General features: G+C 33.3%; 2 protein-coding genes across 7 annotated transcripts; both read right to left on the minus strand.

Moving 5' to 3' along the window:
• Positions 1-1,729: 1,729 nt before the first annotated feature.
• Positions 1,730-7,410, minus strand: LOC112743547 (ABC transporter G family member 1-like). 6 transcript variants are annotated; one of them, XM_072214338.1, is made up of 15 exons: positions 7,129-7,398; positions 6,887-7,019; positions 6,489-6,569; positions 6,288-6,380; positions 6,049-6,135; positions 5,836-5,967; positions 5,725-5,755; positions 5,437-5,529; positions 4,423-4,555; positions 4,014-4,156; positions 3,757-3,905; positions 3,596-3,655; positions 3,042-3,134; positions 2,801-2,869; positions 2,403-2,726 (listed from the first exon to the last, which is right to left on the minus strand). In XM_072214338.1, exons 3-8 carry the CDS (start codon positions 6,492-6,494, stop codon positions 5,501-5,503), a joined length of 378 nt encoding a protein of 125 aa, XP_072070439.1. In that variant the 5' UTR covers positions 6,495-6,569; positions 6,887-7,019; positions 7,129-7,398; the 3' UTR covers positions 2,403-2,726; positions 2,801-2,869; positions 3,042-3,134; positions 3,596-3,655; positions 3,757-3,905; positions 4,014-4,156; positions 4,423-4,555; positions 5,437-5,500. The 6 variants fall into 6 exon arrangements, with proteins under 6 accessions (XP_072070438.1, XP_072070439.1, XP_072070440.1 ...); XM_072214339.1 differs by lacking the exon at positions 2,801-2,869 and having other exon boundaries at positions 7,129-7,410; XM_072214337.1 differs by lacking the exons at positions 5,437-5,529; positions 5,725-5,755; positions 5,836-5,967; ... (3 more) ...; positions 6,887-7,019; positions 7,129-7,398 and adding an exon at positions 1,730-1,870 and having other exon boundaries at positions 2,535-2,726; positions 4,423-4,560.
• Positions 7,411-10,986: 3,576 nt separating this feature from the next.
• Positions 10,987-16,281, minus strand: LOC140178637 (uncharacterized). Its single transcript, XM_072215843.1, has 11 exons — positions 16,274-16,281; positions 15,548-15,977; positions 14,499-14,546; positions 14,096-14,122; positions 13,783-13,900; positions 13,656-13,691; positions 13,144-13,219; positions 12,665-12,909; positions 12,076-12,121; positions 11,406-11,470; positions 10,987-11,231 (listed from the first exon to the last, which is right to left on the minus strand). Exons 1-5 carry the CDS (start codon positions 16,279-16,281, stop codon positions 13,865-13,867), a joined length of 549 nt encoding a protein of 182 aa, XP_072071944.1. The 3' UTR covers positions 10,987-11,231; positions 11,406-11,470; positions 12,076-12,121; positions 12,665-12,909; positions 13,144-13,219; positions 13,656-13,691; positions 13,783-13,864.
• Between the last annotated feature and the right edge of the window lie 245 nt (positions 16,282-16,526).

Below are 16,526 nucleotides of genomic sequence, written 5' to 3' on the forward strand. Positions count from 1 at the left end.
AGAAACAGAAAAATATTTTTGATTTTTATGATTTTCTAATTTTTTTTGGATTTTTGTATAATTTTTTTTGAAAACACTTGGGAAAAAGGAAGTAATGAATTCATAGTCCTCAATCAAAATCCTGGGAATTAGACATGGCTTCATGGCCAGTCAAGCTAAAATATGCTATATGAAACACTAGAATTCATTCTTAAAATTTTTGAAGAAAAATATATTTTTGAAAACAATTTTTTTTTTGAAAACAAGTGAGAAATTTTTGAAAGGTTTTTTTTTTTTGAAAAATTTTTGAAAACAAAACAAAAAGAAAATTACCTAATCTGAGCAACAAGATGAACCGTCAGTTGTCCAAACTCAAACAATCCCCGGCAACGGCGCCAAAAACTTGGTGCACGAAATTGTGATCTCTAGTAATGGCTTCTTAGGCCAGATACTCTGATCTAGTTTTACAGTCTGTCACAACTTCGATACAACTAACCAGCAAGTGTACTGGGTCGTCCAAGTAATACCTTACGTGAGTAAGGGTCGAATCCCACGGAGATTGTTGGTATGAAGCAAGCTATGGTCACCTTGTAAATCTCAGTCAGGCGGATATAAAATAATTATGTGGTTTTCGAATTATAAATAATAAAATAGGGATAGAGACACTTATGTAATTCATTGATAGGAATTTCAGATAAGCGAATGGAGATGCTTTCGTTCCTCTGAACCTCTGCTTTCCTGCTATCTTCATCCAATCAGTCTTACTCCTTTCCATGGCTGGCTTTATGCAAGGGCATCACCGTTGTCAGTGGCTACATCCCCTCCTCTCAGTGAATAATATGCTCACGCACCCTGTCACGGCACGGCTATTCATCTGTCGGTTCTCGATCATGCTGGAATAGGATTCACCCTCCTTTTGCGTCTGTCACTAACGCCCAACAATCGCGAGTTTGAAGCTCGTCACAGTCATTCAATCATTGAATCCTACTCAGAATACCACAGACAAGGTTTAGACCTTCCGGATTCTCTTGAATGCCGCCATCATTCTAGCTTACGCCACGAAGATTCTGGTTAGGAGATCTAAGAGATACTCATTCTAGCTTAATTCATGTAGAACAGAAGTATTTGTCAGGCACGCGTTCATAAGGGGGAAGGATGATGAGCGTCACACATAATCATCACCTTCATCACATTCTTGGGTGTGAATGGATATCTTAGAAGAGAAATAAGAAGAATTGAATAGAAAACAGTAGTACTTTGCATTAATCTTTGAGGAACAGCAGAGCTCCACACCTTAATCTTTGGAGTGTAGAAACTCTACCGTATGAAAATACATAAGTGAAGGTCCAGGCATGGCCGAGATGGCCAGCCCCCTAAAACGTGATCACAGGATCAAAATACAATCCAGGATGCCTAATACAATAGTAAGAGGTCCTATTTATAATAAACTAGCTACTAGGGTTTACATGAGTAAGTATTTGATGTATAAATCCACTTCCGGGGCCCACTTGGTGTGTGTTTGGGCTGAGCTTAAGTGTTGCACGTGCAGAGGCCATTTGTGGAGTTGAACGCCAGTTTTTGTGCCAGTTTGGGCGTTCAACTCTGGTTTTGGATCCTTTTCTGGCGCTGGACGCCAGATTTGGGTAGAAAGCTGGCGTTGAACGCCAGTTTACGTCGTCAATTATTGGCCAAAGTATGGACTATTATATATTGCTGGAAAGCCCTGGATGTCTACTTTCCAACGCAATTGGAAGCGCGCCATTTCGAGTTCTGTAGCTCCAGAAAATCCACTTTGGGTGCAGGGAGGTCAGAATCCAACAGCATCAGCAGTCCTTTTTCAACCTCTGAATCTGATTTCTGCTCAAGTCCCTCAATTTCAGCCAGAAAATACCTGAAATCATAGAAAAACACACAAACTCATAGTAAAGTCCAGAAATGTGAATTTAACACAAAATCTATTAAAAATATCCCTAAAAGTAACTAGATCCTACTAAAAACATACTAAAAACAATGTCAAAAAGCGTATAAATTATCCGCTCATCAAAAAGCCCCGTCGGAAATTATTTACCGACGGATTTTTTTCGGTCGGAAAATTACCGACGGATTTTTACCAGTTACCGATGGATTTTCCCTCTGTAAATTCTCCATCCATTTCCCGTAGACGACAAACTTTCCGACGAATTTTCCGTCTGTAATTACAGATAGATTTTTCGACGGATTTTCCGTCTGTAACTACAGACAGATTTTTCGACAAATTTTTCGTCTGTAATTTGAACCTTAGAAAATCATCTCACTCTAATTACAGACAAAAAATCCATCTGTAAATCTATCAGTAAAGTAAAATAGAATTTTTTTTATTTTTCATACAAAATAAATATAAATTTAAACAAGTTCATTGTATTATCAAATTAAAAGAAAAGTACTATAAACAAGCAAGTCAATATATTTCAAAATATAAACAAAGTATATTGATACATCAACTATAATAATAAGTAACAACCATATATCAACAAAGTGTATTGATACATTAACTAAGATTCAAAATATAAACTCACTGTATTGTTCAACTATACTACATCAAAAACAAAAGAAGATTATGTTTTTCAAAGTTCCACAGCTCATTGGCAGCGTGTGGAAATTGAATTCTGGAAGTGGTTCACCAGTGCAGCCTTTCCTTGGACTCGTGCATATGCCAGAGAAGCAACTTTTTCACTATTAAACTTCTCCCACTTCTTCCCATTAAATGTCTGCAAAATCAAATACATTAGTTAGAATCAAACACATTAGTTACAATGAGAAATATGCACAAAAAACTAATAACCTCATAGAATGGAATAATGTGTGATGCCGACAGCATGTTGATAAATGTGTATCCCACATTGCATTTATTCTAAAATCAAAAGAGGAAAAGGATTAACTAAGCTTCACTGGTTTAAATGGAGACTATAGGAAAAGGATCAAAGTAATCACGATCAGTTCAAATAACTTATGGATATCTCCTGCGACACATCAAATATATAAAAAAATTTGTGTTGAAATTTAACAAGTTATAGAGAATTAACCTGACAACCACCTCGGAAAGCTTCAAAAACCAGGTACTTCAATTGTTCTCTGCTAATGGAAACATCATTTAGATACTCTCTAGCCAAGATGATCTGCAATAGGAAAATATTGCAAATACTATAACATTTAATTGACAACCTACAGATAAAAGTTAATATTAACAAACCTTAAAAAGAACAAGGCCAATAAATTTTGTAAATTCAGTTGTTTGGTTGTAGAATGTACATATCTCCGCCTTAAAAAGCAAAGTTTTTGGATACATTCCTATGGCTTCTGCCTATCAATCTTGAGTTCTTGACATTATCAGTTTTGAGAAAATGTCATTTTAGTTATAGCCCCGCCAAAAAAACTATAGTAGCTAGTATAACATCACTTTTAGGTGTTTTCATTTCCTAAGTTCATATATCAGTCCTAAGGCTACTCTTATTTAGTTTCAATTGCTGTACATATGCCTATTGAAAAACCAACACATATCAATCATTCAATGGTTGGGGGCTTAAGTTTAGGTTCAATTGAGCAATCTAACATATCATGTTGGGAGCAGTTAATTTACCTTCTTCCTCAATCGACTCTTCCTAGCAGCCTCACAATTTTGAGCCAGTCTACGAAGAGTCTAGAAAAATGTTTATATAAAAATGTAAGAATCAATACTACTAATGAAACAGAAATTGAAATACTAAGCACAAGCAGTAGCACACAAAAAATGAAACAAACCTTCTGATCCTCATGTTTAAGCTTAGTTTGATCATTGGAGTCCACAACTACAAGTTCTCCATTCCCAGCCTTATTATTTGATAAATAGGAGAGTGAATGTAATGTACTCCTCAAATACTTTTCTACTGTAGTTTTCATCCCCCATTGATCTATAAGTAAGTGTAGGACAGAATCATCAAGAACAAATACTTCCAGGATGGACAACACTATTCATGGCACAACCGACTCAGTAACTTGAAACAGAGAACAACATGTACCTGTACTCTTGTGTCTCCTCAACAAGTGGCTTGCAATCCTCCCAAGTTGAAGACATAAAGTATTTTACTTGCTTGAGGATTTTGCAAGTAATGACTCCACAATATGCTTTAGTAATGACTCCATAATATGCTTTATATCCCATCTGGAATGTTATATTTTATATTAAAATTAAAAACAGAAATGCTAATATTCGGTCCTCATTTAAGAAAGTTTATGATGATAGATCAAATCATCAAATAAAATTAATTCATGGTCTCTGGCTCTTTAATCTCTCAAAATTCTACTTGTGCAGACAGAAGTTTCCCAGACCAGATTCGATTAGAAAATTTCCACAGAAGAAATCAGCGTACAACTATATGATACATATGAAATATTCTATGACACCATAAGTATTTCAGACTCCCTTACTTCTGTATCGATGACTTCCTTGACCGTTATTCCTGTGCTTTCCAGAGGCTCCAGCGGTATATTGCTTTCTAAACCATGACGGCCTCCCACTTGAATATGGATCATCCTCATCATCAATATCTTGCTTCCATCTCTAAACCATACAGAAAAGAAAGCAACCATAACCACTTTAGATGCAACATTGTAAGAGATACTAATGATAATCATGGAAGATTAGAAGCAAAGGAACCTCCTAGACAGTATCTATGACTAACACAGTTCATACAGAGAAGACCTAAGTAGATGAATGATAAAAGGTACTAGTAAAGATAAGATGGGGAGGAGAGCTGAGAGCATGAAAGGCCATCCAAATAACCCTAAAATCTGAAGTGCCAACTTTAGTAAAGAGTTCCATAATTAATGTGTATAAACAGAGGCCATCTCATCATTTCACAGCATTTTGAACATTATAGCAGTTAAAGGAGATAAAAGGATACATACATAAAAACTTAAGTCACAATCGTATTGCCAGAACTTAAGAATGTCAGAAATCATGTTCATTCTGATAGAAATTTCATTGAAGAAATATAACCTAGAATGGAACAAATGTGAAGGGAAACGATGGGTATTATATAAATGGTTCCAGTTACCATTCATAAGTATTATTTCTAGGATGAAAACTCCTTAAAGTACACAAGTTGGTAAAGTGAGAAAGTAGGGATTGTAGCACCCTTGGATAATTAAATTCAGTCAAAATAACAAACATAAAACACAATAAAATCAAAGTCCAAAGAAATGCAAATAGAAATGAATAACTGCAGCAAGATTAAAATGAATAAACGATCAAGAGTCTTGTTGACAAGTGACAACCATATGATCGAGTTATCCGGTTCCAAAATTGACCATCTGTCTCAATTTGTTGTGAAGAATGAGAAAAGCACATACAAATGGACACAGAGATGAATAAGAGAATATCAAGATAAGTTTGTTATCCGTGCATTGAAAAATTGTGCAAGCATGACAAGCATCACGAACCTGAAATAGGAACTCTGCATAATCATTCATACTGCGAATTATTCTTTGCTTTCCATGCATCTTCCTAAACCTTCTCAAGTAATGGTTGCATTTCTGCAATATAACAATTAAGCAATGCTTTCACCCCCTAAATAGAAAAGGCCTAAACAGAAAAATTCAACACCACACAAATTTCTTAATCTTAAAACACAAACAAACACTTTAACATTTTTAAATCAACCGTGTAGATTGCAAAATCTTAAAACTACAGCAATCCTCAACAAGTGGCTTGCAATCCTCAACATGTACCTGTACTCTTATGATCTACTGATCTAGTCTCCTGAAACATAAATTGAGTTATGGATCAATGCTTTTATTATAGCTTATGAATGCACGCAATAGACATGAAATGAAAGAAACCTGCTTAGATAGCATTGCAACTTCTTGTTGAACTTGTTGGTTAATTTCAGATGATTCATATGCGCTTATAAAGATTCTAATTGCTTCTTCTGTAAGCACTGTTCTAGTGCCAGATAAACCCATGTCAATATCCTGAAATAGTAGTTAATTCAAAATACCATCAAATTATTTCTGAATGCTCAAGTATCTTCAAGTGAAGCTAGGCTTAGTTACCTGATCAAAATCCTTGTTTATAGTTTTCAGTAAATGATCAGAAGGGTTTTGGAGTGCAGGACATGGAAAACCATTGGAAGCAAAAAACTACATGCATTGAAACAAAACCAGATTTTAATATTATGACTAAAATTAAATGAATTAAAAGAAGAAAAAAAGATTTATATAGAGATGCAAGGCTTATTTAAAATACAGATCTATGATATATGCCAACTATAACTATAACTATAACACTGTACCTGGAAAACAAGCAAGCGGTCAATTTCTTCAAGCCGTAAATATCTATCATCGTCCTCTAACCGATCTTGGACTTTTCGCCATGGACTGTGAACCTAAAATGAAACCCAAAAAGAGAAAATTGACAAAATAAGGACACGTTGAAGAAAATAGAAACAATTACAAGTTTACAACAGAGTTAAACATTTTTAAGTAATATGTACCTTCATATAATCACATGACTCCAAGAATTTCCTGTATTCTGCTAAATTCCGTCTGTGTTCCTCAACAGCATTTTCCTTTTTCTAAACAGTATAACAAGGAATAAAATTTTAGACATCTTTGATTGCGAAAGCCTAACCTCTGACTATTGTTATATTTTAATCTAAACAGCTATTTTTCCTACCTAATATTTTATAATTCTTCTCCCTACACCCAATATATAATCAGACAAAATCTATACAAATTTGAGGAGAATATGAAAAAAGCTGAAGTGGAACGCAGCGACAGCAACTAAGCAGACTCCAATAGTGCCTTAAATGCAACTTTTGCTTCCTAAAGAGCATTGTGATTGTAGTTAATACAATAAAATAAAAATAAAAAGATAAAAACCATGTCATACATTCCAAATTTTTGAAACAGGGAGTTATCTGTAAGAATGAGTTATCAGAATCAATTAAACTCCGTTCTCTGCAGCAGCAACAACTGATTTGCAAACATAAGAGCTCTCCTCGATCGTATTCTTTGATTTTCAACTTCAATCACAACAGGGAAGGGACAGGGTTAGGGCTAGGGATCATGAAATCGGAACAGAATCAGAATGGAAGGGTTAGGGCTAGGGACGAGAAGGAGGCGGAGGCCTACCTGAACTAACAGCGACGAGAAGAGACAATGACAAACCTCCGGCGAGGAGAGAAGAAGCAGTGCGAGAGCGGCGGCGGAGGGAACTCGTAAGACAAGAGCACGGCCGAGAGAGCTCGTGTGACGATGAAAGGAGCAAATGCATTGAGAGCGGCAGTGGAAGAAGCTTGTGCGACACGAGCGGCGGCGGCGACAGCGGAGGATGTCACATCTTCAATGGAGAGAGAAGGCATGGGAGTAAGTTAAGGAGAACGTGAAAAAAAAAAGTGAACTGAAGAATTGGGAGTAAAATGACCCCTCTCCTTATTCTAATATTTGATATTTCCGATGAAAAAGTTTAAATTACAGACGGATTTTTCGTCTGTAATAATTTAATAAATTGTAGCATTTTGTCCATTTAATTACAGATGGATTTTTCGTCTGTAATCATTTTTTATAAAAAAAAAATTAATTTTTTCGACAGAATTATCGACGGATTTTGTTTTCCGTCTGTAATTTATGTTAATTCATTTTTTTTTATTTTCCGACAAAAAATCCCTCTGAAATTCCGTCTGTATTTCCGTGAGATAAAATCTGTCGGAAATATCCGTCTGTAATAACTAGTTTTCTAGTAGTGTTTATAAAAAAAATGGGTTAAAGATACATTAAACAAATGCTTTCTAATACTGCCAATAAAGTAAAGACAATTTTTTGCTTAGCTGTTTAAACATTAGTAACAATTAAACCATGAAAATTCAATAAGAGATGTTACTAAAAGGATAAATAAATATTTTTACCCATCTTTACAATTCAATCCCAGTTTTCTTGGCACTTTTGGGGAAAAGAAATTAAAGGATAAATAAATACTTTTATCCATCTTTACAATTCAATCCCAGTTTTCTTTGCACCTTTGGGGAGAAGAAATTAAACTAGACCATATATATTTTTTTGTTTTCCATACGATTTCTCTATTGATTCAAACAGAAAAAAAATTAAGTTTTCATTCATTTTCTTCTCCCTTTTTCTTTTTTTACAAATTCTTCAATACCAAACAAAGTGTTAATGATTAGATCTGTTTCCTTTTTATTTTTCTATTTTTTTTCTATCAACGAATTTCAATGTATTTTCTTTCTTTTTTTAGTCCATAAGCAACGTCATTTGATCAAAATCGTTTTAGTTCTGGTTCAGTCTAATTCACCAATTTTTGAATAATGTTATGACTTTTAGTTCTGGTTCATTGGGTTTGTGTGTAGACTGTATAGACTATAGCGCCTATACTATATTTTATATTTTGAGCTCGTGATCGATCAAAGGGAGCCTGCTTCCATCATGCAATAAATAGTCCTCTTAGTTATCAAAACAATTTTAAAGTACAAAATCCCACACAATACCAACTCCCAATACTATGGAATTTCACTTTCAACATTCCAATTCTCCAAAACAACGATTTGGGAATTAACGAGAGAACATTGCTGAAGATGCATGGAATTAATTCCCACGAGAGTTTATTTATGAGAGAATAATAATAATCAATATCCTCATCACCCTATGGTCCTTTTAATATAGAAGAATATTCACATGATAACATATTTATATAAAAATAATATTGTGAATCTTTAGATGATTAATCAATCATATTTAATCAAATATATCAATTTATCTAATAGTCTGTAATGTTATTTTCATGTAGAGATGTCATTATAGAAGTATCCACCTTTAATATATATTCTACAAAACCATTTGAAGTTGAACACAAAAACGACGGTTTCTTCCCATGTGCAATTCTGTCACTTCTCCCCAAAGATTTCACTCTCACCTATCTTCTGTTTTTATCAGACCTACCCAACTCACCACCACCTAAATAAGACAAAGCACACCCAATATATATTAGCTTTTAAAACCTCTCTTGCTAATTAACACATATAGAGCATTTTTTTTTTTTGTATTTTTAACAGCAGGAATACCCCTTCCGTCTTATTAGATAGTATTTAAGATTTAGTCACCCAAAAAAAAAGTATTTAAGATTTTATAAAAAATAAAAAAATTTAAAAGTTCTAACTCATTCTTTTAATTATTTTTTAGTTTTTAAATAAATAATTTTTTTCTTTTAATATTTAAAAAATAATATATATTTAAAATTTTTTACTCTTTTAAATATTCGGAGAATGAACTAGATCTCTGATCTTAATCATTAATAAAGAAATGTGGTTCTTCAGTGCTGATTAATTCATATTTGGGACTCTGACTTTTTGCCCCAATTCACTACAGAGGTTTGGTATAGTATATATCTCGTTTCCTTTCTTTTTTATTTTTTTCTAAGCATCATTTATTTTTATGCCTTTCATTGTCACATGCGAAATTGAGTAATAAATAATAAACCCCTAAATCGAGAAAACAATGCAACTACGCAAGAAACTCCTCAAATCATTGTCTGCATTATTCTTTATCCTATGAGAGAATATAATTCATTGTTACCAATTTATTATATGGAATGCTCTTTTCTGTCAAAATTGCTATAACATTTATATGATGGTGAGTGGACACAATAAAGGCTCTCAAAATTTAAATTATGAATTATGAGAAATGTTATTTGTACATCAAAATCAGCTACTAAAATTAGTTATTAATGTATTTATGTATATATACATATGTGGTTTAATTTATTTTCAATGTGTATTTATATTTCAATATGTATTTTGTACTGGTGGCCAACATTGATGGTTGATTTTGGTGTACACATAGCATAACCCATGAATATATATATATATATATATATATATATATATTTTGGGATTCCAAAACCTATTAAAATAACAAGTACTAAAAAGGGTTAAGTACGATTTTGGTTCTTAATGTAGAGGTAAAAAATTTATTTCGTCTTCGACTTTTTTTTGCTACAAAATGTTCTCGAAAGTTTCAGTTTGTTTTAAAATCATCATTCAAACGAAAATACCCTTCTCCTTCTTTTCCAAAATCAACCAGAAACAAAAGCAGAACCTGAAGCTGAACCAAAAGTGGAAGAACAGCAGAAGCAACAACAATAAAACAACAACAACCAGACGAAGAAGAAGAACAACAACAATGGATCATATATACAGTTAACCATTAACAGAAATTCAATAACCTAACACTACAAAAAAATCTGGTAAAAACGGCGGTTTTTTTGGTATTTACGGCGGTTTGAACCGCCATTATTACCAAGAATGGCGGTTTTGTAAAGTGACGTAATTCTGTGCGCCATTCTGGTTATTACGGCGGTTTTTTGAAAACTGCCACAATTCCCTGGGATAAAACGGCGATTTTTGAATAGGTTAAAACGGCAGTTAAAACCGCCATTATTTTTTATATTAAAACGGCGGTTTTTGGATAGGTTAAAATGGCGGTTTAAACCGCCATTATTACCCTGACAGAGTGGCGTTTTGGTTGGTTAAAACGGCGTTTTTAGATAGGTTAAAACGGCGGTTTGAACCACCATTATTACCCTGACAGAGTGGCATTTTGGTTGGTTAAAAACGGCGATTTTTGGATAGGTTAAAATGACAGTTTAAACCGCCATTATTACTCTGACAGAGTGGCATTTTGGTTGGTTAAAACAGGGTTTTTGAACCGCCGTTTTTACCCTGACAGAGTTACTTTTGGTTGGTTAAAATGGCATTTTTGAAATGCTGTTTTTACCCTGACAGTGCCATTTTTATTGGTTAAAATGGCATTTGAAACTGCCGTTTTTACTAGATTAAAATGACATTTCATGTTGTTTAAAATGAGTTACAAACTGCCCTTTTTACTGGATAAAAATGACATTTTTAATCGTTTAAAAAGATAATTTTTACCGTGTTAAACAAATAATTTTTTTGTTTAAAATTTCACAATAACAAGAAATCATAACTCATCAACAAAATATTACATAACTCATAAATAAAATATTAAACATAATATATAATTTTTTTAGTATTGGAAATAAAAATTAATAACTCCTATACAAATAAAGTATTGAAAGCCTTAATATGTAACTCTTAATACATCACGTCTCTATCATAAAAAAAAAATCACACTTCTCTATTACTCGCTTCAAAAGATCTACTTTCTAACTTTTTTGGCGATAGAATCTCACTCTCCTGATCCAATTCCTACAACAAAAATATAATTTGGAAACAAAATTAAAAAAAAAAAATAAACCATTAACTTGGACAACACAAAATAAATTTAAACAAAAAATGAGAATTAAGAACAACCTTTGAAAGGGAGCAGCAAGAAGCAGAATAAATACTTCAAGACTAATAATACTTGAAAAAAAATCTTACCCTTCCTTTGGAAGAATTGGGTGAAATAAGAGGAATGAGTACAGCAAAGCCACGACTGCCAAATCCTGAATACAAGAAATATATCATAAAGAAATACATTAATGAAAGTGAGAGAAACTAACACTAAATTTTCTGGCAAATGCTTCGGCGCAAAAAGTGGAGGCATAATAAGCATAATGTCCTCATGATCCACATTCATAAGACCACCCTCACCTATGATAGAACAGAAGCACACACTAATAACTTGGTAAAAGCCATCAAAACACCAGGTTTAAATAATACACAATTAGCATACAATCTTTGTTCTCATATGGTCAACCCAACAATTTAATACACACTGCATATATCCCCACTCGTCTTTTTATCACATATAAATCCATAGTGACTAATCTTATACGTGAACTCAGTATTTTTGTATAACAATTCAGGATATTAGTGGTATTAATTCATTATTTGTCCTTAATAATTGATATCTGAAAAAAATGTGATTCAATTGTAGTTGTTAATTCAAAAAGATATTGGTATCCTATAAAAGAACTCAAATTCTAAATGTTTTGTATATGCTAATGGCCCTAATTGTTAACGGATAGATCAGACCTCCTTGTTGATGGTGAGTTTATGTGAAACATTATGTCTTCAAATGTAAATTAATTAAAAACTATGCACTAACCTGAAGAAGCCGCTGCTCTATTTGTAGTTTTCACTGTCCGATACATCTGTATTAAAATTTGTGCATCATGCAACAACATTATTAGACACAATAATACCACAAGTGAAGGATCATCCCAGCAACACAGATGCGCTTGTGGATCTCTCTGTATGGAACATTAAGATAATTAAACTCCAAGTTGAAAAATAACATACAAATATTCCAAATCAGTAACTCCAACTATCATCAGTACTTGAAAGCCAGATCCAATACACAAAATAAGAGCATAAATGGATAGTTAAAAAGGAAAAATTTTCTAGAGGGACTAAAATTTTTTTTATAAACCTGTATCTAAACAATGAATCAATGTAAGGAACAATATACCAATACATTTGAAGTGTAATAGTTGGGATTTGAAAAGTGGATAGAAATCCATTCATCACCTTTATTTTATAATACTATCGAGTACCAGCTGTTTGAACTTGTAACAAATATGGAAAAAACCAAAAAAACACATAACAAAAGAATGCTTCCTAATCACCTAAATGGGAGAACAACATGGTAGGAAAGCTTCTTTAATTTACAGCTAAAAATGAAGTGTTCTGCTCACCTATTTTCTGAAATAAGAACTGTAAGGCCTCTTCAACCATATAAAAACTTGCATCAATTTCCCAAAAGTAATGAGAGATGCTAGAACGAATAGCTTTCGGGAGTAATTCGATAATTTCTTGCTGCTGCAGCCCTTCTATATCAGTTCTATACTTCATATGCAAATGTGCAATCAATCTGTTCTTGCATGAGAACAGGCAACTTATTCCGTTTGACAAAACTTGTCACAGCTTGAATTGTGTCTCTCTGAAATGCACAACATGTAGCCAAGAAAACCAAACATCAGAAGTACAATCAAATTAGTAATGAACCTCTTAAGAAGATAATGATCTAGAATCACAATAAATTCAAGAAATAAGTACGTGATTCATAAATCAAATTTCATAAATCAAATTTCATTATTAATAAAAGAATTTTCTTTACAGGAACCATGATCCTTGGAAATAAATAATATATAATGTCTAAAACCTTCACAGAGACCTTTCAAAACACCCTCTTCTCAAAAAATTAGATCTTTAGTTTGCATGGCATATCAGGACCACTAAAGCTGTAACATCTGCAAGCCAGAAAGTGAAAAAAAAAGCATTAGAAAGCATTAGCTAGAAAGGCAATTTGAGTAATGATTTCTTTCTTTGATCTTGCCAAACCTACTTTATATAATTACATACAATTTTTCAAATTCTCCTTTTAATTCATCTATTTGTTGATGTTTTCATGATAAACTTAGATAATGGTCCTAAATTTCACCTATAAGCATGGATCGGTATAACACAGGTTCATAGAGTAATAATGAAGTTCACTGTTATAAGCAGAGACATTTCTATCTCTAGTATCTAAGAAGAAAACTAGTTTGTGAATCTACTATCTAATCTCAAGAATGACTTGTGCACAAGACAAAAACTGTCTAAACGAATTATATCTAAATTTACATAATTCAACTCCTAATCTTAAATAACATAAACAAGTCACAAAATCAATGACATTCTACTTACGAATTGATGCGGTATGCTTCAACAAATCCGGCTAAGCTATTAACACAAAACAATTACATGTCTTGAAATAGTGTTTAAAAAATTGATCTGAAATGAAATGAAATGAAATGAAATAATTGCATCTCACTTTTACTTCTCATGCTGATCCTTGACAAGAAGTGCAGAACCAAAAGCACATTTTCCAATTTGCTCAAGTACTTCGTACTGCTCTATGTCATCAACAAATAATTGAAAATTTCACTCTCCTAAACACAAAGTGCAGCACAAATCAAGCATGTTAGACCCTGCACATTTAGTCATTTATAGCTTTCACAACCATCATTGCTTTTTAATTAGCTTTTGATGTATATTAGTAGTAGACAATAACAACTACTATCAAAGCTTTTTAACTAGCTTTTTAACATGCAATATACAAGCTAAGCCATATAGCGCCTAATTACCTGCAGATTCTTGATATGGTTGCTTCCCTGCGTACAAAGCAGTATGAATTATCAATTTCATAATCAAATTTTGAACCTATATATATATATATATATATATATATATATATAAACATAGTTTTCATTTATTTTTCCAACATATTAAGTCACAACCTAAACCTCCTTTATTATTAGAACTTACTCACTCCCTGCATTAATATACAAAGAAAAGCTCTGTTATCCTTTGTTAATAAAATCATAAATTATTTTATGAAAAATAATAAAATGTCATAGATCAAGCTTCAAAAACCGTTTATATTAAAATACAATGATAATTTTCTTAATGGAACCTACCAGAAAAAGAAGTAATGAGGTAATAAGGTGCACGAAGAAAAGAAAGTAGAGAAGTGAAAGAAATTGATACCATCTCGAGTGCACAGAGAGTGACGTCATTGTTCTGCTTTATGTACTTCTGCATGAGCAAAAAATATTAAAAATTGAAAGCCAAAATTAAAGCAATGGCGCAATCAAAAAATTAAAAATCACAGGGAGTATAACAAAATCAAAATTTGATGGAACCAAAACCAAAATCAAGAAAAGGAAAACCCTAAATTCGGTAATTTGATAACAACACATTACAAGAAATGAACCAAAATAGAACTTCCATGAAATTACTAGGAAGAAATAAGTGATAAGGAGCATCGAGTCAATTATCAAAGCCGCATGAAAGACGAAATGCTAGAAACAGTAATTAACAATGAATACAAAATCGAAAACAGAAACATTATTGAGAGAGTGTGTAATTAGAACAATTAGCATATAACAATCATTGAAGTAATTAGAACCAGAGATGTGAATTTAGTTACAGATCTATAAGTGAGAAGTTAGAACGCAAACTGAGAAACAGATCGTGGAGGAGAAGACACGTTAATGGATGAGGAGAAGCTAGCAGAGCAAAAGGTCGAGGAAGGAGGAGAAGCTTGCAGATTTGGAGAAAATCTTGACGGAGGAGGAGAAGCTCGAAGGAGCAAAAATGGCGTTTCTGCGAGAGGAAACCCCGATGGAACTTCACGTGATTGGATGAAACTTCAGATCTGAGAGGTTGGGATTTCGTTTTTCTTTTTAAAAGTATGATTATAAGGTGGTTTGAAACCGCCGGAATCACCAACAGTGGCCATTAAAGAAGAGATAAATTACGGCAATCACATAAATTGCCCTAATTAATGAATATTACGGCAGTTTTACAATACTGCCATAATGTTAATGCCATTTTATACACTTTTTTTTAGTGTAAGCTAATTTAACAACAACAACAACTATTCAGTAGCAACTTTCAGCAATTCAACCTAAGCTAATTCTATCATACCGACCTAAAATCAACTAATAGAAAATCAAAATCCAGCTAAACTAATCCAGAATCAAATCAAGGAACTAACACTAATCAAAAACAGAAATTGAAAGAAAAATAGTAACCTGAATTATGAAAATAGAAAATAGAAAAGAGGGGACAGGGGAGGTAGTGGTAGAGCGCCAGCGGTCTGGGCATGACGGGAAGGGTTTGGAGGGAGGGGAACGGGCTGTGGTGGCTCTGGTTCCTTCTGCGATAGGGATTGAGGGAGCAGGGGCAAGATGGCGTGAATGGATAGTGGGGAAGAAGGGTTCCACGTTGCTGCGCGGTGGTGAAGCAAGAGAGGCTCGCCGGTGGGGAACTCTGGTTCGAGGAGGTCCGAGATAGGGAAGGAGAGAAGGAGGGGAGAGGGTCGCAGTTGCTCTAGGGTAAGCATGAAGGGGAGAGGAGCAGCGGTGGCGGCGAGGAGCAGCGGCGGTGGCCCTTCCCCTTCCCTTTCTCCCTCTTTTGAACCAACTCACCCCCAGTGTGCATAACTCCCTTTTCCCTTTCCCCCTTATTCAACGTTTTGCATTTTTTTTAGTTAGGGGTATTTTCGGAATAAAAATTTAAAATTTGGTAAAAATGACGATTTTAAAACAAACTGAAATCTTCAGGACCATTTTGTAGCGAAAAAAGGCCGGAGACGAAATAAATTTTTGGGCTCTACGTTAGGGACCAAAATCGTACTTAACCCTACTAAAAGAACTTGTAGATGATTGAACAATAGGTTGAATATACATGCGATTATGAGTAATAAATTGAATCCCACAATTCACATTGGTTAATGATGAATTAAGTCAATAGTATACAACGTCATGTCCGTCTCTCATAATATATACTAGTAGCTCTACCAGGCACTTGTGCCTGTTCAGTCATTTTTGTATTGAGTTTAAAAGATTAATTTTATATTTTTATTTTAAAATTATAAATTTAATATTAATAATTAAAAATAAATTATAAAAAATAAAATATCTTAAGTTATTTAACATATAAAATATATAAAATAAACAAATTTAAATAAAAAAAATAAGATTAAAATATATTAAATTATTATTATGTATA

The sequence above is a fragment of the Arachis hypogaea genome, chromosome 14 (assembly GCF_003086295.3).
Source record: "Arachis hypogaea cultivar Tifrunner chromosome 14, arahy.Tifrunner.gnm2.J5K5, whole genome shotgun sequence".
Lineage (NCBI taxonomy): Eukaryota > Viridiplantae > Streptophyta > Magnoliopsida > Fabales > Fabaceae > Arachis > Arachis hypogaea.